General features: G+C 36.5%; 2 protein-coding genes across 3 annotated transcripts in view; both read right to left on the reverse strand.

Annotated features, from left to right (window-relative positions):
• LOC115986612 overlaps window positions 1-22,294 on the reverse strand; it is a 92,759-nt gene that overhangs the window by 50,146 nt on the left and 20,319 nt on the right. The gene's annotated exons all lie outside the window — the stretch shown is intronic.
• On the reverse strand, window positions 744-3,723 carry LOC115986615. 2 transcript variants are annotated; one of them, XM_031109818.1, is made up of 2 exons: window positions 2,758-3,723; window positions 744-1,163 (listed from the first exon to the last, which is right to left on the reverse strand). In XM_031109818.1, the coding sequence occupies exons 1-2, from the start codon at window positions 3,660-3,662 to the stop codon at window positions 1,160-1,162; spliced, it is 909 nt and encodes a 302-aa protein (XP_030965678.1). In that variant the 5' UTR covers window positions 3,663-3,723; the 3' UTR covers window positions 744-1,159. The 2 variants fall into 2 exon arrangements, with proteins under 2 accessions (XP_030965678.1, XP_030965677.1); XM_031109817.1 differs by lacking the exon at window positions 744-1,163 and adding an exon at window positions 2,306-2,334.

The following is a 22,294-nucleotide window of genomic DNA, read 5'->3' on the forward strand; positions in this document are numbered from 1 at the left end:
AGTGAAAGTGACCTGGAAGGTTAAAGGAATGTGAAGGGTTCAAAAATTCTCTAAGTCAAGGAATCCAAACTAATTCCTAAATTTTCTTTTGATTACCTGTATGTCATTGTCTTTTTTCCTAATCCTAGTTTTGTCCATTGCTGCATTATCTTTTTTGCTTTCCTTTGGCATATACTTTTCTAAATTGTATATATTGCTAGCTACATATTAGATTTGTTATTGGCACTTATTCCAAGAACCGCATCATTGAAAATTGTTGAACTTTTTTTTTTTTTTTTTTCTTCTTTTTAATCAATTTTTTTTTTTTCCATGATTACCCTGCACTCGCTTTTTTTTCCTTCATAATTAAAGTTTTGTTGGTAGCAGCATTTTATTTTTTTCCTTTATTTTAGACACATTGACTTAATTAGTTATAACTTCAAAATATAATTTTGCTAGCTGTGCTTATTGGCACTTATTCCAACTCATTCATGTGAGTGGAAGAACAAAGATGAATTTAGAAAAAGCAAACCCAGCACTTGACCCGCTGTCTTTTAGATGCAGGGTTCTCAAGCTGAGATGTATGTAGCATTGTTCAATTGGAGTTGGGTATTGCAGTCTGAAGCTGAATTGCTAACAGATAATGTAATGGATGAAGTTAACTTGGCAAACGTGGTCAATAATATCCATGAAAGATGACTGGAAGTATGTGAATTTTCCTTCAAGACCTTCAGGATTTTATTTATGAAAAAAAAGTAGGAGTTCAAGACCTTATTTGGAAACATTACTGTTTTCCAACATATACAATATAGAGGGGGAAAAAAGGCTGAAACTTAATAGGTGCTCATTAACCAATGGTACCTCCCTGTTGATCAAATAATGTGGTTTGTTCTTGCGTTCTTTTGCTGAAGTTATGGTGATTCTAGCATTTTGGACTCGAGCCACAACCGCAATTAGGAGGATCACAACAGAGAGAAGCAATGATGATCTAAATTTTTCCTCCATCTGCTCCTTGTTTCCTTCTGTGGGATTGTTACTCTTGGGAGGTTGAATTAGCCCCTTCACTAGAAACAGAAATATCTCAATGAAATCAAATTTTGCTTTTGCTCCATCCCAAATCCACATCAATTTACGTGTAGCCATGCCTGGTTCTTCATTAGAAATTAGAGGCCTTACATAATTAACTACATGGATAAAATGAGAATAAGTTAGTTATAGAAATGAGAAAGAAATTATAGGAATATTCATGTTATTGGTTAAGTGATCAAGTCTCACATAGGATAATACTGACTAGAGTAACAAGTGGTAATAAAATTTTGTTGGCTTAAACCCTTTGGGGTAAGCTTTTGAGTTAAGGTGCTGTTCCAACATGTTATCAAGCCCTCAAAAAAAGACCCTAAGATGTTACTCTCAACTTCCACAAATCCAAAATCATAATAGCAAGAAAGATTTCTATTTTATCCAAGCCCGCATTAAAAAAGAAAAAAGAAAAAAGAAAAAACTACTGATTGCTCCAAAAAGCACTTCTAAAAACCACTGCCAAAGTCTTGAACAACACACACACACACAAGTAAAATCCTCAGATCCAATGCTCCGAGTTTTGTTGATGCCTTTCATAAGGGCTTCTTCTTAAATTCATACATTGACCAAGCCTTGAACAATAATTTCCAAACTCTTAAATTTTATAGCAGCAAAGGCACAACTGTTTTGTCTCTTTTGTGGTGTCAAATAACCACAACCATGTTTCTTCCCATAGTTCTATTCCATTCACCTGTTGGATGTTTTCATGCTACAAGTCTACTCCAAAGTTGTATTTTTATTAACATATATGATAACACCACCACCAACGCATAATATCCAAACGCCATTAAATGGTTGAGATAGTTGGTTCTAGAGAAATGAAACTCCCATGAGAGTGAAAATCACATGCAGAGTTTCTCTAGAAATGAGAGGAGATAGGGATCAAATGGCCTGAATACTCGGGGCCTTTTTATACACCCTTATACCCAATCGGAGAGTTGTAACTTTAGGAACAAACACAATCCTCTGTAGAGTCATATCCATTCACTAGAGAAACTAATTGCATTGGAAGTTATCACCACTCTACTTCTCTAGGAGACAAAGTAGAAATTTTATATGAGGGAATGCCACAACCGTTGTGGTGTGATTAACCCCTCCAATACCAACAGAGATGCATCTAGCCATAAGAGAGACAGTATTTTCCAATTGAAAGAGTCACATGGCCAAACAAATAAAAGAAAAGAATATATTTCTTGTGCAGCTATTAACACAAACCAAATATGTGATGAGAACAGTGAAAACCTGCGTAGGTAAAAGCTGGACAGCAGCTAAAAGCTGCAGAAATATCCGAAAAGAAAGTGTATTATCAGGTAAAAATTATATATTATATGCTTCATAGCACTTCAAAAAATTTTCCTATTTGTATTACATACTAATTAAAGAATTAAGCTGAGTCATCAGTCCTGCCCATATATGAGCTCTCTTATTTTGTAAACTATATCCAAATATGCCAAACTAGCAACCTAAAAATTTAATTTCAATAAGAACTTAAAATAGTCTTCCAAATTGAATCATTAGGACTAAGAACTTTTAACAAAAGGATCACCAAAATAGAGATAAGGCAGTGATATAGTTGATTTTTTTTTATTAAACTGGCATTAGAATTTAGATGCAGATTTTTCAATATTACAAAAATAGAAAACATGCATAATCACAAAAAAGAAGCATAATTGTACTACTACTACTACTTCTACTCACTTTTCGGGATTTTTCCCATCATCCTCCATAATTTCAGTGCGTTCAACAGCCTCCATAATTTCCGAATTTCCTTTCTCAATTACTGTCGTTGAATGATAGGAGTGTCCGTTACCCGAATTAAAATTCTGCAGGGGTTCCGTTTCTGCACCATCGATGCCGTGACTGTTCGGGTTTCCATCCTCAATCGCTCGCAGCCATTCGCCATAAGGACTCTCCTCCCCCACCTTCAGTTTCGTGGTCTTGCATGCTTTTGCCTCATGACCAAGGAGGCCACAATGGAAGCACAGACCACATAGCCGTTCGTACTGGAAAGCCACCCGAACCTTATCACCTTCCGGACTGAGTACTGGGGCTCCCCGGCGTATCGGCTTGTCTAAGGGCACGTCAACTCTGACCCGGAGAAACCTTGCCTGGTCTGAGGCAATGGCTTTCCAATCTACCTCAATGACTCTACCAATTCCTTGTCCAATATCTATCCCTACTTCCTTGTTTATCAGATCGAAGGGTAGTCCCCACACTTGCACCCACATCGGAACAGTTTGGAAGTTAACCGAAAAGGCCGTCATTCCTTTCTCCCACCTTCGCAGTAATAGGATATGATTATGGAAACTCCAAGGACCATTGTTAATAACCCACTTCAATTGGCTTTCCATCGAGAATTTAAACCGAAACAGTCCATCCCCAACATCTGTAATTTTTAGATCGTTCCCCTCCATCTTCCATGCAGAGCGTAGATGGTTTTCCGCAGCTCTAAAGTTGATGAGTTTGGTCGTGTGAAACCATCCTAGCAAACTGAGGGACCACTCTTCTAGAGTTTTCTCACGATGCTCCGACCGAACCATGATCACCTCATCTTCCTCCGCTGTCAAATCCTCTGTCAAACGTTCTATAAAATCCGAGTCCATGCTGACAACACAATAATCTGAAAAGGGTAGACAGTAGAGTAGGAGGAAAGAAAAAAAAAGAAAGGACTCACCCTGTGTGAGAAAGAACAACTACTAGCAAACTTTATAATCGTGACAATAATTGTGAACTTCAATCAAATTAAAATTGGGAACTTCAATCAAAATATCATTACTTGTTAAAATTCTTACAAAGAAGGAAAAAAAAGAAAGGGAATTTTGTTTGGATATTCGAATTTCTCAAAAAGAGAATCCTTAGTTCAATTTCCATAAATACATGAGTTCATGACTTATCCTCGAGATTAAAATAAATTATCTCACCCAAAAACAAAATTAAGTTAGTGCTTAATTAAATACCAAATATTTGACTTAAATGTTCATCATTTGAAGTGGACAAAATTGTATTTGAGGATTTTACATCTAAAACCTCAATTTAAGAACTACTAATTGGTTTGATCCCCGCCAAGGATACGTAGGCAACCTAAATAAATTCTTAAATGCAACCACAAATAAATAAAAACACATATCCCCTCAAACATGAAAATAAATAAATTTATGTACAAAGGCGATGTGATCGGAATCAAAAGGTCTTTCCTTAAAACAAGAGATTGTAAATGAACTCAAACTTTTTTTTTTTTTTTTTTTTTTTTTTTTTTGGGGAAATACAGTTAGCTTAAATTGAAAGTCTCTTATTCTAATCGAATTCCACAGTCACTAAAAAAATAACTGCCGTATGCTAAAAAAACCAATCATCATATAATATGTTTATATCTATCGGATCTTATAGATACAAAAGACAGTTAGATTTAGAATTGATTTTTTTTTGGCTAAATTCGTTTAAAGCATAATATATACATATATATATATATATATCATATCATATTATATATAATAAAAGTTGAGCTTAGACGCCGCGGTTGCGCCAAGTGGCTTCACCAAATTGTAGAAATTTTAATAAATTTTTAGATTTTAAGAATAGATATATACATATTTTTTGGATAAATATGACAAATAAAGTAATGAAAGAAAGTAATATTTGATTTACAACTATAGCAGTTGTGTTTATCTAAAATGTTATCAACAAAGTCTAAAATCAATAGACTCTTCATCTAATATTTTTTTTTAATTTAAATTATATTATCACATGTAACAAAAAAACAATATAGTACACGTAAAAACAAAATACGTACATAGTACACGTTAAAGTTGAAAAAATAATCTTAATTAAAAAAAAAAAAACCAACAACATAGTACATGTTTCTATGATATATATTAAAAAAAAAAAAAAAAAAAACCAGATATAACTACACTTAAAAAAGAAAATAGCAAAAAAAAAAAAAAAACATATAATAATACTACACGTAAGAAGAACCTTATTTTTTATAAAAATAAAAACCAACAACATAGTACACATTTATATGATTTTAACTTCTCCTATAATTTCTAAGTTGATAAAAATCATAATTTGGTTGCGCCAAGTGGCTTCACCAAATTGCAGAAATTTTAATAAATTTTTAGATTTTAAGAATAGATATATACATATTTTTTGGATAAATATGACAAATCAAATAATGAAAGAAAGTAATATTTGATTTACAACTATAGCAGTTGTGTTTATCTAAAATGTTATCAACAAAGTCTAAAATCAATAGACTCTTCATCTAATCCTTTTTTTTTTAATTTAAATTATATTATCACGTGTAACAAAAAAACAATATAGTACACGTAAAAACAAAATACGTACATAGTACACGTTAAAGTTGAAAAAATAATCTTAATTAAAAAAAAAAACCAACAACATAGTACATGTTTCTATGATAAAAAATAATAAAAAAAAAAAAAACCCAAATATAACTACACTTAAAAAGAAAATAGCAAAAAAAAAAACATATAATAATAATACTACACGTAAAAAGAACCTTATTTTTTATAAAAACAAAAACCAACAACATAGTACACATTTATATGATTTTAACTTCTCCTATAATTTCTAAGTTGATAAAAATCATAATTTGATTACAATCCAAATTCTATCATAATTTGATTACAATCCAAGTTCTATCTTAATTTGATTACAATCCAAATTCTTCATCTAATCCTTTATAAAAAAATTCTTAATTAAAAAAAAGGTAAAATTTAAGTTGATAAAAATCATAATTTAATTACAATCAAAATTTTATCTTTATTTGATTTCAATCTAAATTCTTTATCTAATCCTTTATAAAAATTAAAATAAAAATTTACTTAAAAAAAACCTGCAACATAGCACACGTTTGAGTTGAAAAAAAAAATCTTATTAAAAAAAAAAAGTTGAAAAACAAATCTTAATTAAAAAAAAAAATAGCAACATAGAGCACATTTTTATGATTTAAAAAAAAAAAATCGATATAGCTACACTTAAAAAGAAAACAGCTAATAAAAAAAACATATAATAATACACGTAAAAAGAAAATAGCTCTACCAATTAAGTTTGAATTCAAGAGAAATTGAGTTGAACTAAAACTCTACTAAACCTACTCCACTCTACTATTTAAGAATGCTAAAATCAATACATAAAAAACCAAAATTAATTAAGTGAAGAACTACTAAATGAAGGATTTGGCTTCTTCAATGAGAATAGCTATCTTCTTTTTACTTTTTACTTTTTGCATTTTTCTATTAATGTAGTTCAATTATTGCTTAAATTCTATGCTTTTTTAAAAATATTTTACATAATGCAATTCATCTTAATTATTGATGTATTTTTTTGATTTAGTGTTCTTAATTGATTGTGCAGATTATTTCCTCACTTATAGCAATATCAAGATGGCTAGATACAAATGACAACATCAAAATAGTTAGACACGGGTAATTTATATGTAAACTTTTACACATTTACATTGCAATACAATTTTTCTTTTTTCTTTATGTACTTTCATTTATCTATTTTTTAAATTATTTTGATTGTGATACTCTAGAAGGTCTAGATACTTATATTTTTTTTTTTGTAATTTATGGAATATTTGTTTTAGTCAAAATATTATCACTGAATCTATTTGGGATGGAGCTCATCTACAATATGAAATTATGAGATTTATGTGAGAAGAGCTATCTTCATTTTTTTTTTAGTTTCTATTTTTCTATTAAAGTAGTTCAATTATTGCTTAAATTATATGGTTTAAAAAAAAATTAGATAATGCAATTTATCTTAATTATTGACACTATTTTTTTATTTGGTGTTCTTAATTGATTATACAGATTATCTCCTCCCTTATGGAAACATTAAAGTGGTTATGATTGGTAATTTATAGATAAAATTTTACATTTATATTGTAGTCTAAATACTTACATTTTTTGTAATTTATGGATTTTTTTTGGGTAGTTTATGGAATTTTTTTTGGCCATATATGCAAGAAATTTATCTATAATTAGAATGAAAAGATTTTTAAATGCCACACACACACACAAATCAAATTACAATTTTAATACTAAGATCTTTTAGAAATTTAAAACTTGCCATAATTTTTTTAAAATATTTTATAATATCTTTTTTTGCAAAAAAAAAATACTTACATAATATACATTTTCCATGTACTTAATTTTAAAAATATTTTTACCATTTTATTTGTTATTAAATTTGATTATATTATCAAAAATAATAATAATTTATATATAAGTTTTTTTACTAAGCCGTGCATCGCACGGGCATAATACTAGTATATATATATATATATATATTTAAATGAGCTTTTTAAAAATTGAGTATATAAAAAAAATTATTATTAAGTATAATATCTATTAGTATTTTTTTTCTCCAAAAAAAAAAAAAAATAGTAATACCAATAAGAATGACTAAAGTGTTCCCACCTTACTTGGACCGACATGTATTACGCAAGTTTTCTCCTTCGGGAGGAATGATAAAGGTGGAAATAGGTTTTAATAACCCACACCTGACTGTATTATATTGTTTAAAATATATTATATACGATTTAGTCATTTCTATACACATGATTTTATAATCTAATTTTTATTCATATTCCTAAAACACTCATCCTCTCTCTTTTAGCACTTTCATCGTCATCCCTCAATTTTTTTCTTGTCTTTGCCTCTTTAGTGTTAAAGTCATCTTTAATAAGGATGACAAATCTTTCTCAAAAAAAAAAATAAGGATGTCAAATTATTTCTATTATGTCTCTACCCACCCGCTTCCTTCTCAAAGAAGGAACGTGATGGAGATAAGACACCCATGATCTGATCATGTCCATTTTTTTACTATTAATAATTAATGGTACTTGTATTAATAATCATATCTTGGGGAGTGGAAGTGCTAGTGATACAATGAAATTAACTTCTTTTTTTTTTTTTTTGAGAAAAAAAAAATAGGGGTGTTTATGGTTATATTAAACCCCCGGGTAGAGCATACACGCTTAGAGATATGATGCCCACTAACGGACTCCTGTTGGTAGTGGGAATCGAACCTGAGTATGTCAAACAGAGCGAACAAACCATACCCAGCTGAGCCAAGCTCCCGTTTGCACAATGAAATTAACTTAATATTAAAAAATGCATAATTTTGGTTAGATTATTTAAAACATATAAAATTACAATATACTCTCTCCTTGTGCTTTTTCCCTTTTCAATATTAAATAAATCTTTTTCCCCTCTTTATCAATGCACTTTATCAGCAAACTTGCGAATTAAGTTCTTATATTCTTTCTCAAAAAAGAAAAGAAAAAAGTTCTTGTATTGGTCCCCCTCAAAAAAGAAGATGTTCTTATATTGGTCCCATAAGAATATGTCAAACATTAAAATTCAACATCACTAACATTTATACAAGTACAGAACCACAGCAAATCAACGTTTTTCTTGTGTTAATGCTTTGCCTTAATCAATTCCATTCAATTAATTCTAAAAAGAAAACAAAAATCCATTCAATTGAATTTGGGATTGGGATTGGGATTGGCATTGGCTCAAAGTTGTTAATAAATATACACCATGAATCTATTTTTAGTACCAGTCGAATTTCCTTCTCATCATATTGGCAAGCCACAGTCGTCTCTAGTGTATAGGGAAGTTCTTAAAACCAACAAGTAATTTATAAATTTCTATCCAAAAGAAAAGTTATAAAATCTTTTGGTCTCAAATTAAAAAAGAATTAGGACCATACCTTTCCTTTGTCCAAACTCCAACACAGGATTTAATCATTTACTTAAAATAGTAATCTTTACCGTGAGTGAACATTATTATTACTAATAACTAGTTGTTAATCCGTACGATGTACGGGATAGTTAAATAAAATTGAGTTAAAAATGAAAGAAAAATAAATAATTTAGTTCAAAATAAGGTTCAACTAAAAAATTGGTAAAAAATACTATTAGTTTTTACTTTCTTTGAAATTGAACAAAGTAATGCAAATTCAGAACCAATAACCCAAAACCAAAGAAAAAAATAGAAGAATCTTCAACCTCTAGAGGAAGATGCCCAAGTTTGAAAAACCCCACTAAAGTATTCGATTTGTACCACAATAAGACATAGAAACAATAAATATATCAGTAAGTATATGAAAAATTGACAATTACAATTGATAGAGAAGCGGAAAATAATCCATCTCCAGCTCGTCCAAATGGCTCGTCCAGAGCCTACAACGCAGGTTGATCCCAGAGTTTATCCAGAAGAAGAAGAAACGTCCATGAATAATAGCACCACTCCATAAATTAAGTCTTCCATGAAGACATGATCGTCCATTAGGTTCGTCCATGAGCAATCGTTAGATATCCTTGGACGACTAAACCGTCCTACGCCAGACGGACGAAAGCTCAACACTTAGACTTTCGACTAAACCCGCAATTATCTCAACAAACCCTTCGAATAAGTTAACTTCCATTAGCGGTTACAGTTTTATATCCGTTGAGGTAGTTAACTCCGGAGTTGTTGGTTTCCACAAATCCTGGGACGGTTATTGGACAAGTAACCGTCCCAGGCTCCCTATATAAGGGATCGGTCTGAACCCGACAGAGGTGAGATTTTCTCTCAGACATTTTTCCAAAATACTTGGAACTTCCTTCTCTACGAGACTAACTTCTCCATCGGAGGGGGTTCGACCGGTCTTCTCCGGTCTCCTCTTTGATTGCGTTTTCTTCCTTGCAGGCCATCAACCGTTTCGATAGCCCACCGAAGCCAGGCCATCCACCTTACTGATTCGGAGCGATATCAACAATCAAATTCAAAAGTCAAATGGAAGCACATGTCAATCTCACTATCTATAGGACTGTTTCTATAAAGAAAAATGCATATTTTAGTTTACTGTGTAGTATTAGAGAAACAAAAAAGAAAAACTATTCTTGACAATATCTGAGGACCTTTAAACATTCATAAATTATGAACATTCTCTATTAACATAAATAATTTTTATTTCAAAAAATCGCATGCCCAAACCTAAGCCTAAATTAAAACAATATTAGATAAAAGACAATATTAAAAACCCCAGCAACTTGAAACTGAAACAAACCATAATTGAAGAGAATATTAGAAAAAGAAATTAATACCTTTGCTTTGATGAAATTAGAGTCTCTACATTGTGAAAAATTCCACTTCATCTCTGCAAAGAAACTGAATTATTTAAATAAAAAAGAGACAAATTAAAAAAAAATTATTAACGAAAATATTTAATAAAAATTGTCACATATCAGTATCCTATTTTCTAAGCCCTAATTTCTGAATTTAAATCTAGAACCAAAGCCAACTGTAATTGTAAAATGAACACAAGCACTCATGTGCAAATACACATACACTAAAAAAGATCCAATGTTTTATGTTTTGGGGTGTATTGTTTTTCTTACTACCTCTGTTTTTGTTTTTAATACACATACACTCACTTTGTGTTAGAAGCTTCCTTTGCCCATTTTAGCACTGCCCCAAATTCTCACCTACATGCTCTATATGCCTTTTTTTTTTTCTTTTTTGCTTTTGCTTTTGCTTCTTTATATATTAAAGTTTTTGTAACAAATATTCAAGTCATTGGGTTCACACATTATTTCAGCTTACTTATGCATAACTTTAATTTCTCACAAACCAAAAACACAATAAGTAAATAAAGTAAGTAAGATCTGTATTTTCTTCTTTACACGACATTCAAAGCAACCATTAAAATGGTTTGCAGATAACTATCTGAAGAAAAAAAAAAATACCCTAACACTCCTTTCACATATTCTTAGAGATTAAAATTACAAAGCTTAGGATCTCATCAACTGTTATGTTATTTCCAAGTAAAGCAGAATAGATTCACAACAATGGAATTTCCTACCAAAGCAATTCATTTTTATTTCTACTTGAAGAGACAAAAACACAAACCATAATAAGAAATGAATGTGCTAAAATAAGCAACTGGTGACAAATTTTAAATCTATCAGAATTTAACCAAAAGATAGAGCTCCAATTTAAAACCACAGGAATCAAAACAATCATCCACACCACACCATAGCAAAGCAATTCATTGTTATTTCTAATTGAACAAACAATTACAATGTCTGCACCTCTTCTAAGCCTGTCTTACCTGGATTCCAAAAGATAAGTTGCAAAACAATAGGGCTTTGAACATTTACATTCCAAGTTGATTCCAATCGATTAGTGGGCATGGTTGCCTAAGCCAGAAGTACAATTTCACCACAACTAATTGGGTATTAATCCCACCTATAGCTTATTTCATAAATTAAAACCTCCCTTAAGCATAAAAATAAGACATAGAAAAGAAAACGATAAGAAGGAAAGTATAAAAATAAAAGAACCTAGGAAAAGTACTATGGCTTTGTAAAATATTGACTTTTACATTTTATTTTGGAAGTAAAACGGAATAGTTTTTGGCAAGATACAATGTTTTGGATGAAAGTTGACCCATAATTCTCTAATTTGCCAAAGCACACTCCATTAAACCTGTGAATTACAAGAACAGTGCAGAGATATAGATAAGACTTGAAGAGTCCATATCCGTATCAATTTTCCTGGGCTTTTCTCTCACTTTCTCTCCCTCTCTCTCTGTTTCTCAATTAATCAATTACATCTCTATCAAAGACCTAAACTCTCAAACCAATAATAAAGATTCAATTTTGAATGTGTGTTTATCTTCCTTATAATCTCAGAAACTGAGTTATGTGTTCAAAACGGAGCAGCAAACCATTACTACCAATCCATATAACAAAATGTAATAAGGGAAACAAAAACCATCAAGCAAAAGAAATAAGAATGGAGCACAAAAATAATTGAGATTTAGAGATACCTAAACCGAAGTAGCCACGTTCTATCAATATTTATACACTGTGAGGAGAGGAAGACAGAAAGGAAGGAACTCAAATAGGCTGCCGTTACTGTGAAACCGTAGAGCAGGAAGGTGGTGAGATTTCAACGGTTTCAAATGGTATCAAATTTTCTTGGCCTTCATGATATCAGAATCTTTGTTTTGAGCAGCATGCTAGTATGACATTATATTTTTCAAACTCTTTGTTTTCTCACACAAATCCCTTCAGGGTTCCACGTTATATTTTTCAAACTCTCTATTTTCTTACACAAAACCCTTCAGGGTTCCACCTTCCACGATTTCTATTTTTTTTTTTTTTTTCCTTTAAGCTGAAATGGCCTTGTGTTGGGCTTGATAGTAGAAGTAAATAGATAAGAAGTGGGCTGGGATTTATTATATAGATTTATTATAGGGCTGAGATTTATTATGTGGAGTTACTATTATTTTGAAATTTGTAAAAACTATTTTCAAATTGTAGGACAAATTTAAAAATAAAATAAAAAAAATAAAAAAGAAGAAGAAGATTGGATTGACATGGCCACTGACGTGGTGCAACATGAGCGCAACAACATTAAATACTACACTTCAGCTTCTAGTAATATATAGATATAGATAAGACAAAATAAAAGGAGGGATGGGAAAAAGAAATAAGAAGAAGATCAATTATATTTTAAACCAAATAGTTTATAAATTAGGGGTAATATAAACCTTTTTTTTAAAGAGAATTTCAACCTATAATGTCTGCTTTTGATGATAACTCTTCATTGTTAGACCAATACACTAAGCAGTTTTTTGTGTAGGCTAAGTTTGAACTCCAAATATCTTATTGTGGGGCCCAACAATTCGTGGACCAGGCCCATTTGCCCTTAGAGAGTCCGAGGGCCCAATCCGAGGAGAACTGTGGCCCAAGCTCCATGACGCAGAGCACAGACCAATTTTGGGAAGCAGTCGAGGACAGTCTAGTCCTCGGCAGGCCCATAATCCGCCCAGAATAAAGGGATAAATTCGTAAGGAAATCCAAAATACCTTGGGGCGATTACCCTAAATACCCTTCTAGATAAGGCCCAATGCCTGACAGAACCGTACTCTGCAGCTTTATCAAGTCATCCCCAACAATTCCGGGATTAGACTGATGGGACCAATGTCAGTATTTGTAAAAACTGACCCTACACGTGGACGAAGGATATCGAATGCACGCTAGTATAAAAGGAAAAGTAAGTGAATCTAGAGGGGGGGGGAGAAAAAAGAAAGACTTCATGAATAAGATCGCCGGAACGATCCATGCACAGAACAGAGAAGGTCCTCCGTTGGACAGCCGGAAAGGATCACAAGGGTCCTCGGATCAAGTCCGAGGAGCCCATTCTCAGAAGTGGCAGCATGGCAGGGCTTTAAACGTTTAGGCCCAGTCCATTTTCCACAGGGACCTTTCTGAAATCCAGACCGGACCATCGCCCCGTGACCAAGCCCAAGCTTTTCAAGCCCACTCTCTACAAATCGTATTGTGAGGGATCTCTCCCGCGTGAACCCAAAAATGTCACTGGGCCGCGCAGGAATCGTGTCCTTACAATTGGCGCCGTCTGTGGGAAAGCATGCGCGCTTGGCGCAGGTGGCGGTGGAGTCAACTCTCTACTAAGCAAAAATTCACGGAGCTTCCTCCGTCTCCTTTGACGTGCAGCTGTTGTTCCGACATAAACTTCTGCTAGGGGCTACGCCTTGCAGCGCCCATGGCGTAGGCAGCCCTAGGGGCTCTTGGCCTCAAGCCGGCTCTCCCCGCCCTGATCTAGGGGCTTACATCCGAAAAACAAACAAGCACAAAAAACAAATCTCATAAGCTTTGGACAGAACCAAGGTCTTGCATGGTCCTCGGACTCAAACCTATGGGGAAACCAAGCACAAGAGATCAAAATCAAAAGCTTTGGACAGAACCAAGGTCTTGCATGGTCCACGGACTCAAGCCTGTGGGGAAACCAAGCACAAAAAACAAATCTCATAAGCTTTGGACAGAACCAAGATCTTGCATGGTCCTCGGACTCAAACCTATGGGGAAACCAGGCACAAGAGATCAAAAGCTTTGGACTGAACCAAGGTCTTGCATGGTCCACGGACTCAAGCCTGTGGGGAAACCAAGCACAAAAACAAATCTCATAAGCTTTGGACAGAACCAAAGTCTTGCATGGTCCTCGGACTCAAACCTATGGGGAAACCAAGCACAAGAGATGAAAATCAAAAGCTTTGGACAGAACCAAGGTCTTGCATGGTCCACGGACTCAAGCCTGTGGGGAAACCAAGCACAAAAAACAAAATCTCATATAAGCTTTGGACAGAACCAGATCTTGCATGGTCCCGGACTCAAACCTATGGGGAAACCAGGCACAAGAGATCAAAAAGCTTTGACCAAGGTCTTGCATGGTCCACGGACTCAAGCCTGTGGGGAAACCAAGCACAAAAAAAAAACAAATCTCACAAGCTTTGGACAGAACCAAGGTCTTGCATGGTCCTCGGACTCAAACCTATGGGGAAACCAAGTACAAGAGATGAAAATCAAAAGCTTTGGACAGAACCAAGGTCTTGCATGGTCCACGGACTCAAGCCTGTGGGGAAACCAAGCACAAAAACAAATCTCACAAACTTTGGACAGAACCAAGGTCTTGCATGGTCCTCGGACTCAAACCTATGGGGAAACCAAGCACAAGAGAAAAAAATCAAAAGCTTTGGACAGAACCAAGGTCTTGCATGGTCCACGGACTCAAACCTATGGGGAAACCAAGTACAAGAGATAAAAATCAAAAGCTTTGGACAGAACCAAGGTCTTGCATGGTCCACGGACTCAAGCCTGTGGGGAAACCAAGCACAAAAACAAATCTCACAAACTTTGGACAGAACCAAGGTCTTGCATGGTCCTCGGACTCAAACCTATGGGGAAACCAAGTACAAGAGATGAAAATCAAAAGCTTTGGACAGAACCAAGGTCTTGCATGGTCCACGGACTCAAGCCTGTGGGGAAACCAAGCACAAAAAACAAATCTCATAAGCTTTGGACAGAACCAAGGTCTTGCATGGTCCTCGGACTCAAACCTATGGGGAAACCAAGTACAAGAGATCAAAATCAAAAGCTTTGGACAGAACCAAGGTCTTGCATGGTCCACGGACTCAAGCCTGTGGGGAAACCAAGCACAAAAAACAAATCTCATAAGCTTTGGACAGAACCAAGGTCTTGCATGGTCCTCGGACTCAAACCTATGGGGAAACCAAGCACAAGAGATCAAAATCAAAAGCTTTGGACAGAACCAAGGTCTTGCATGGTCCACGGACTCAAGCCTGTGGGGAAACCAAGCACAAAAAACAAATCTCATAAGCTTTGGACAGAACCAAGGTCTTGCATGGTCCTCGGACTCAAACCTATGGGGAAACCAAGTACAAGAGATGAAAATCAAAAGCTTTGGACAGAACCAAGGTCTTGCATGGTCCACGGACTCAAGCCTGTGGGGAAACCAAGCACAAAAAACAAATCTCACAAGCTTTGGACAGAACCAAGGTCTTGCATGGTCCTCGGACTCAAACCTATGGGGAAACCAAGTACAAGAGATAAATATCACAAGTTTTGGACAGAACCAAGGTCTTGTATGGTCCTCGGACTCAAACCTATGGGAAAACCAACTACTCGTAAGGAAAAACTACATTACGTAGAATTTGGATTCATCTGAGGAAAACTCTCCACTCGCCATGGGGTCAGTTCCCAAATTGCGGGGATTCGCAAGTCTGCTCTTAGATCTACAGCACCAAGGGAATCGATGCGACGTAGGGCAATACGTCACCTGAGAAACGATTTGAGTTCTTTACCCTCCGTCAACTCCTCGGACGGTACTCTCGTACTTATCACAGAATATTCAATTGTTATTTTTGCTAGTTTCTTGAGTTAAACTTGCTATGAATTATCGCCGTAATGTTTGGTAGTGTTGGTACATTAGAATTGATTGGATTATGTTTCAAAACTTCCTGCTCTAAGTATCATTGAAGAAACAAACACAGGGAGCACACCCTTCCACAAAATAATGTTGCAAAAAGAGTAGTATTCAAAATAAGTAGGCAAAATTTCCTTTTTTATTAAAACAAAGAAACAGTACAACATACAACAAAAAGCTGAAATCAACTTGTGATAAAACTTGCTACATGATAGAAAGGAAAGTTACAAGGAAGCAAGAGAAGGCCGAGGAGGTAGCACAGACGAGAGGTTGGCTACTGCTTCGAGGCCTTATCCCTTCCCCCATGCTTTCGCATGCCCATAGCTCCGGCAGCAAAGGAGCCCAACTTGAGCCTCACGCCGCAGTGGGGAGGATGCAGGTAGCACAGAGGAGAGGTTGGCTACTGCCTCAAGACTTCGTTTCATCCTCAACGCTTTCACGTGCCCGAAAATCAGGCAGCAAAAGAACCTGACCTCAGGCTAACACCATCTACAAAGAAGATGCAGGGAGCCGGAAGTTGGGAAGCCCCCGCAGAAATTTGCCGGCTACAAGGTAGACAGTGCTGATGGTGGAAATTCCTTCTTCGGACATACCAAAAATCTGGCATGGCCAGATGCTGCTTCGGATTTTGACTAAAAGCGTGGGAAACACCCTCTCCCCTCTGTCATAAGGGAATGTGTCTTTGAATCTATGCCTTCGTTGCCCGTATGTCACTCTTCTGAGCCTGAGGAGAACGTGGCGCCTTTGCGGCGGAGAGAGTTTTTCTTCCCCGACCCTCGTCTCAAACATGACTTACTGCGGGAGGAAGCTGAAGGAGGAGACTAAGGAGCTGGTGCCTAGGCAAAGAAACTTGCTCTCTTATTTATTTGAGGATATAGGGTGGTGGCATTTAATTAGCGCAGCTTCCCAAGGAACGCTACAGACAAAACGTTTCCAGCTTGACTTCCAACAAACCTCTGCAACGACAAGACTAAAGGAGCCTCGTAGAGGTGCACCTCGAACATCGGGACACCCAAAAGTACCGCGTGGCCAAAGACTATGGAAATATCTCCTGATCTGTGGGCCTAGTAAATTCGCGGCCCATGCCCTTGCTACATGATGGCCCACGGACTACGGCCCACGCCGGGTAATAACTAATGCCGAGGACAACCTCCTGCCCGGCCGCGTACGGGATACCTAAGGAGAGGGAATAAAACAGAACCAAGGCCTTGCATGGTCCACGGACTCGAGCCTATGGGGAAACCAAGTATAAAAACTATTATTATTACAAGTTATGGACTGAACCAAGGCCTTGCATGGTCCTCGGACTCAAGCCTATGGGGAAACCAAGTATAAAACTATTATTATTACAAGTTATGGACTGAACCAAGGCCTTGCATGGTCCTCGGACTCAAGCCTATGGGGAAACCAAGTATAAAAACTATTATTATTACAAGTTATGGACTGAACCAAGGCCTTGCATGGTCCTCGGACTCAAGCCTATGGGGAAACCAAGTATAAAAACTATTATTATTACAAGTTATGGACTGAAGCAAGGCCTTGCATGGTCCTCGGACTCAAGCCTATGGGGAAACCAAGTATAAAAATTATTATTATTACGAGTTTTGGATAGAATCAAGGCCTTGTATGGTCCTCGGACCCAAACACGGCATCAAGCCTCCAGTTCTCTCCTCGGCCAGCATGGGTAATCATTACTTTTCACTGGTCGGCCTTATTGGGCCAAACACTTATATTAGAGTTATGGCAACATCTTTTTATTATCAAGTATTTTGGTCTTAGTTGTCATCGGTTTAGATACTTTCTCATTGAGCCGAGCAGCATTTACCAATATACAAAAACATAAACGGAATATGCAAAATGAAATAATAAACACTTTTATTAATATAAGAGATTATTACAATGTACAAAAAAGGGCTCAAACAAGCCTATACAAAAGGAGGACTGCTGAAGCAACGATAACATTCGCAGTACAGAGAAGTAAGCAGTCAGGCTTCTTTTAAACTCATCTTCAAGGTCTCTTCAGTCTCTGCCTCAATATTGCTCATATCATGATAAGAACCTTCTTTGGAAAAGGATGAAGAACAAGGGAAAGGAATCGAAGGAGAAGGAAGAAGAATTGAAGGAGAAGGAAATAGTAAGGAAGAAATCAATGAAGAAGATGGAGGAGATGGATGAGGAAGATGGAGGACATGAGTAAAGAAAGAAGAGAAGAAGAGAGAAGAGATGAAAAGAAAGAAAAGGAGTAAAAGAGGGAAAAGAGAAGGCGCCAAGGCGGAACTGGTGCTGGGAAGACTATAAGAGGAAGGTGGAGGAGGGCACCAAGGAGCAAAAGAGGGAGAAGCAGAAGCACTTAGCCCCTACCTCAGCCCTGACTCCTAACACGTTGGTGCCATATTAGGTACGCTCGTGAGGAGCCGGGTGGTGCTGATATTGGGTATTCTCGACTCAGTTACGCCAAGAGTTCGGCGTGGTGAGCCCCTGCTTCGGATTTTGGCTAAAAGAGAGGCGGGACGGATCTTAAGTCTGCGCCACCCTTGCCCTGATTGAGCCATTTCAAGCTTTATCAAAATATGGTGTCTAGAGGAAGGGCATGATTTCTTCATCATTTGTTGCGATCTCAGAAGAATAGAAGGGAGTTAGTACGAAAGTGATGGCCTCCCGCTTGCCTTCTTATAGGAAGAGCAGAACGGATGGCATTAAATGCATTCAACCTTCCCAAAGAATCTGAAGAAAAAAGAGGCGTCCGTTCCACTTCTCCACCTTATCAAATGAGCCGCCGGATATAAATGAGCCTCGTTAAGGGGATTCATTAAGGGCGCGTCTGGGACATCCAAGCGGCAGGAGCAGATTCCGAGCGGATTAAAAGGAATCCCTCAAAAACCGCCTAACTTCCTGGGAAACCGCTCACATAAATGCGGGATCAAGCTAAATGGGCCATATTAAGGGCCCGGGTTTGCCAAAACCCTCCTTTCCAATCCGGAATTCGGATAGAAGGGTTTTGAGGGGCTATTGTGGGGCCCAACAATTCGTGGACTAGGCCCATTTGCCCTTAGAGAGTCCGAGGGCCCAATCCGAGGAGAACTGTGGCCCAAGCTCCATGACGCAGAGCACAGACCAATTTTGGGAAGCAGCCGAGGACAGTCTAGTCCTCGGCAGGCCCATAATCCGCCCAGAATAAAGGGATAAATTCGTAAGGAAATCCAAAATACCTTGGGGCGATTACCCTAAATACCCTTCTAGATAAGGCCCAATGCCTGACAGAACCGTACTCTGCAGCTTTATCAAGTCATCCCCAACAATTCCGGGATTAGACTGATGGGACCAATGTCAGTATTTGTAAAGACTGACCCTACACGTGGACGAAGGACATCGAATGCACGCTAGTATAAAAGGAGAAGTAAGTGAATCTAGAGGGGGGGGGGAGAAAAAAGAAAGACTTCATGAATAAGATCGCCGGAACGATCCATGCACAGAACAGAGAAGGTCCTCCGTTGGACAGCCGGAAAGGATCACAAGGGTCCTCGGATCAAGTCCGAGGAGCCCATTCTCAGAAGTGGCAGCATGGCTGGGCTTTAAACGTTTAGGCCCAGTCCATTTTCCACAGGGACCTTTCTGAAATCCAAACCGGACCATCGCCCCGTGACCAAGCCCAAGCTTTTCAAGCCCACTCTCTACAAATCGTATTGTGAGGGATCTCTCCCGCGTGAACCCAAAAATGTCACTGGGCCGCGCAGGAATCGTGTCCTTACACTTATTCAATTATCAAAGACTTTACCAATTAAGTTAACTAAAACCCACAAGAGTCATATAAACTTAAATCTCAAACTTCCAAAAATTTCAAATCAAAGCCTATATTTTTAAAAACATGTAAGACTGTAATTTAAAACCTTTGAAGTTATGGGTCCAAATTGGAAATAATAATAATAATAATGTGTAAAATGTAATTTATTTATTATTTACTAAGTCAACCAAACCAAGTTTTAATTGAGTCTTAATTTGTATGGGCTCCAATGCATGCATCAATGTTATTCTGAAGATGGACAACTAAAATTCAATATTTATAATTAAGGATGGAATTGAATTGCCTAGCTTGGCAAAAGAGAGAGTGTGCCCCCATAGACTGTGATTCTGAAAATTGACAACTAAAATTCAATATTGATAATTAGGGATGGAATTGAATTGCCTAGCTTGGCAAAAGAGAGAGTGTGCCACTAGAGACTGTGAGTGATCGCGTGAAGAATCGGTTCATGTATAAGCATTTTCTCTCAAAATCATAATTTTTCGCTTCTAAGTTTTGTTTGATGTGAGAGACTATGTCCCCCACCTATTTGTTTCTATTGGGGTCAACCAGTGTGAACGAGTGGGGTCATGTTGGTGCCTCTCAAAATAATGGTTTGATTAATTATATTTTTCCAATAAATTAAGGGTTTTATATGGAGTTGTCACTTATTTTATTAAAAAGGAAACAAAATAAAGAGAACCATGTGATGCAATGTTATTTATTACATGGATTTCTTTCTTCCCTTATCCTCTTCCATTTTCTTTACCTTTCATACTCTCAAACTTTTGGTTTAAGGTTGGTTACTCTCATTGATGCTAAACCTTATTGATTTTCTTGATCCTTCTCAATCTTCCAATATTTTCAATTTCACGCCATCATCAAAGTTGCAATTGTTGAAATCAATGAGACCAACTAAACCTAGTTCTTATACTTGGGTCGACATTCCCGTTGATCTTTATGGGAATGAGTTCCTACTTCCTTTGATACCCATACATATTTACGCTAAGTGATGGGTTTATGTGCAACTTGAGTTTGACCAATTTGTGATCACCTATACCATAATCATCCTTTTAGAATATATATATTAAAAAAATGAAAGGGCAATATTGTACAATTAAAAAAAAATAATAATAAAGTTTTAACTAACTAACTAACAACAGCAATGTGTTGAAGTTGTAAGGTTGAATTTATTCAACCATCTAATTGGCTTTATTCCGTGCCAAATTTGCTTGTAATTCAGCATTTAGTAACCCTGTATTTAGGTGGGTTTGATGTAAGGGTAGTGAGTGAGATAGAGTGAAGATTGCTCAAGAGTGTGCAAGAAAACAGAGACTCGCGGCTGGGACTCGCGGGTGACTCGCGGCTGCAAGCCGCCAGACGCAGCACACGTGCCAAGCATGTTGGAAGATGAACAGTCATGCTAGCTGGAGCACTACAGGCCAAAACAGGACAACTGGCCATACGGTTATCTCGCGACTGGATCTCGCGACTTGGTCAAGCCGCGAGCCACCCCTGTTTTGTAAAACCTGACGTTTCACATTTCTCTCCCACTCCAGTATAAATACCCCTTTTACCCACGATTGAAAGAGAGCTTCCAGAGAGAATTTTGAGAGAGAAACCCTAAAGAAAAACAAGATTGTTTCACCCACAATCTATACCTTAGAGTCTCTTCAAATTCCTCAACTCTCTTCCTCTCCATTGTCAAATCCTTGAGAGGCATTATACAAAACCTGGTTCTAACCATCATCATCACTGTGAGACAGCTGTTTGGATTTCTGGGAAGCAGTTAGGAAGGAACCAATCTTCATTGGTTGATGCTACGGTCTAGTAGCGGAATCCGGGAAGCTAGAAAAGAAAAAGGTTCGGCGCAACCTCGTTGGAGCAAGAAGCTTGGAGGGCTTAGGTGCACTGGGTAGATTAGGCTTGGAGGGTCTATTGCTGTTCATGTATCCCAACTACATTTTCTAGTGGATTATTGACCGCTTGGAGGGCGGCGGAGAGGTTTTACGCCGAGGGCTTCGGTTTCCTCTTCGATAACACATCGTGTGTTGTCCTTGTGTTTGCATCTCTCTTCCCTTTATCTTTGCCTTTTATTTTCTGCTGTGGATGTGATTTATAATTGGCTTAGATTGATTTCCAATTCTGTTTATAGCTTATGTTCATTTTCCGCACACTAGTTGTTTGTCATAAAACTTGAATTGGTTATTTTGTATTTGGGGGTCTAAACGTTCAAGGGTGTTTATACACGTTTTTGAACTTTCAGAAGTTAAAGACATGAAAATAATAATATGGAAAGTCCAAAATATAAAACCGAAAACCGCTCTACTATAAGATTTTGGTAAAATCTAAAACTATAAATGATTTAGTATGTGACAAAGAAAAAACTTGTCCAGTTGAGATATATATATATATATATATATATTTTTTTTTTTTATAATATATAAGATAGAATTTCTACTCTAACATAATCTAAGTGCATATGTGTGTAAAGCTCCCTCTTTGAGACTTCAACCCTGGACCTTGCCTCCCACACCCAACAAGTACTTATACTTGTGGAATGACCACTGCACCAAGAGTGCATGGTGGTTGTCCAATTGAAATTTGAAAATTAATTGATTTGTAA

Source organism: Quercus lobata, chromosome 4, assembly GCF_001633185.2.
Source record: "Quercus lobata isolate SW786 chromosome 4, ValleyOak3.0 Primary Assembly, whole genome shotgun sequence".
Taxonomy (NCBI): Eukaryota; Viridiplantae; Streptophyta; class Magnoliopsida; order Fagales; family Fagaceae; genus Quercus; species Quercus lobata.

Coding starts and splice junctions, on each gene's coding strand:
- LOC115986615 (XM_031109817.1), bottom strand. CDS start 3,662: ATGGACTCGGATTTTATAGAACGTTTGACAGAGGATTTGACAGCGGAG.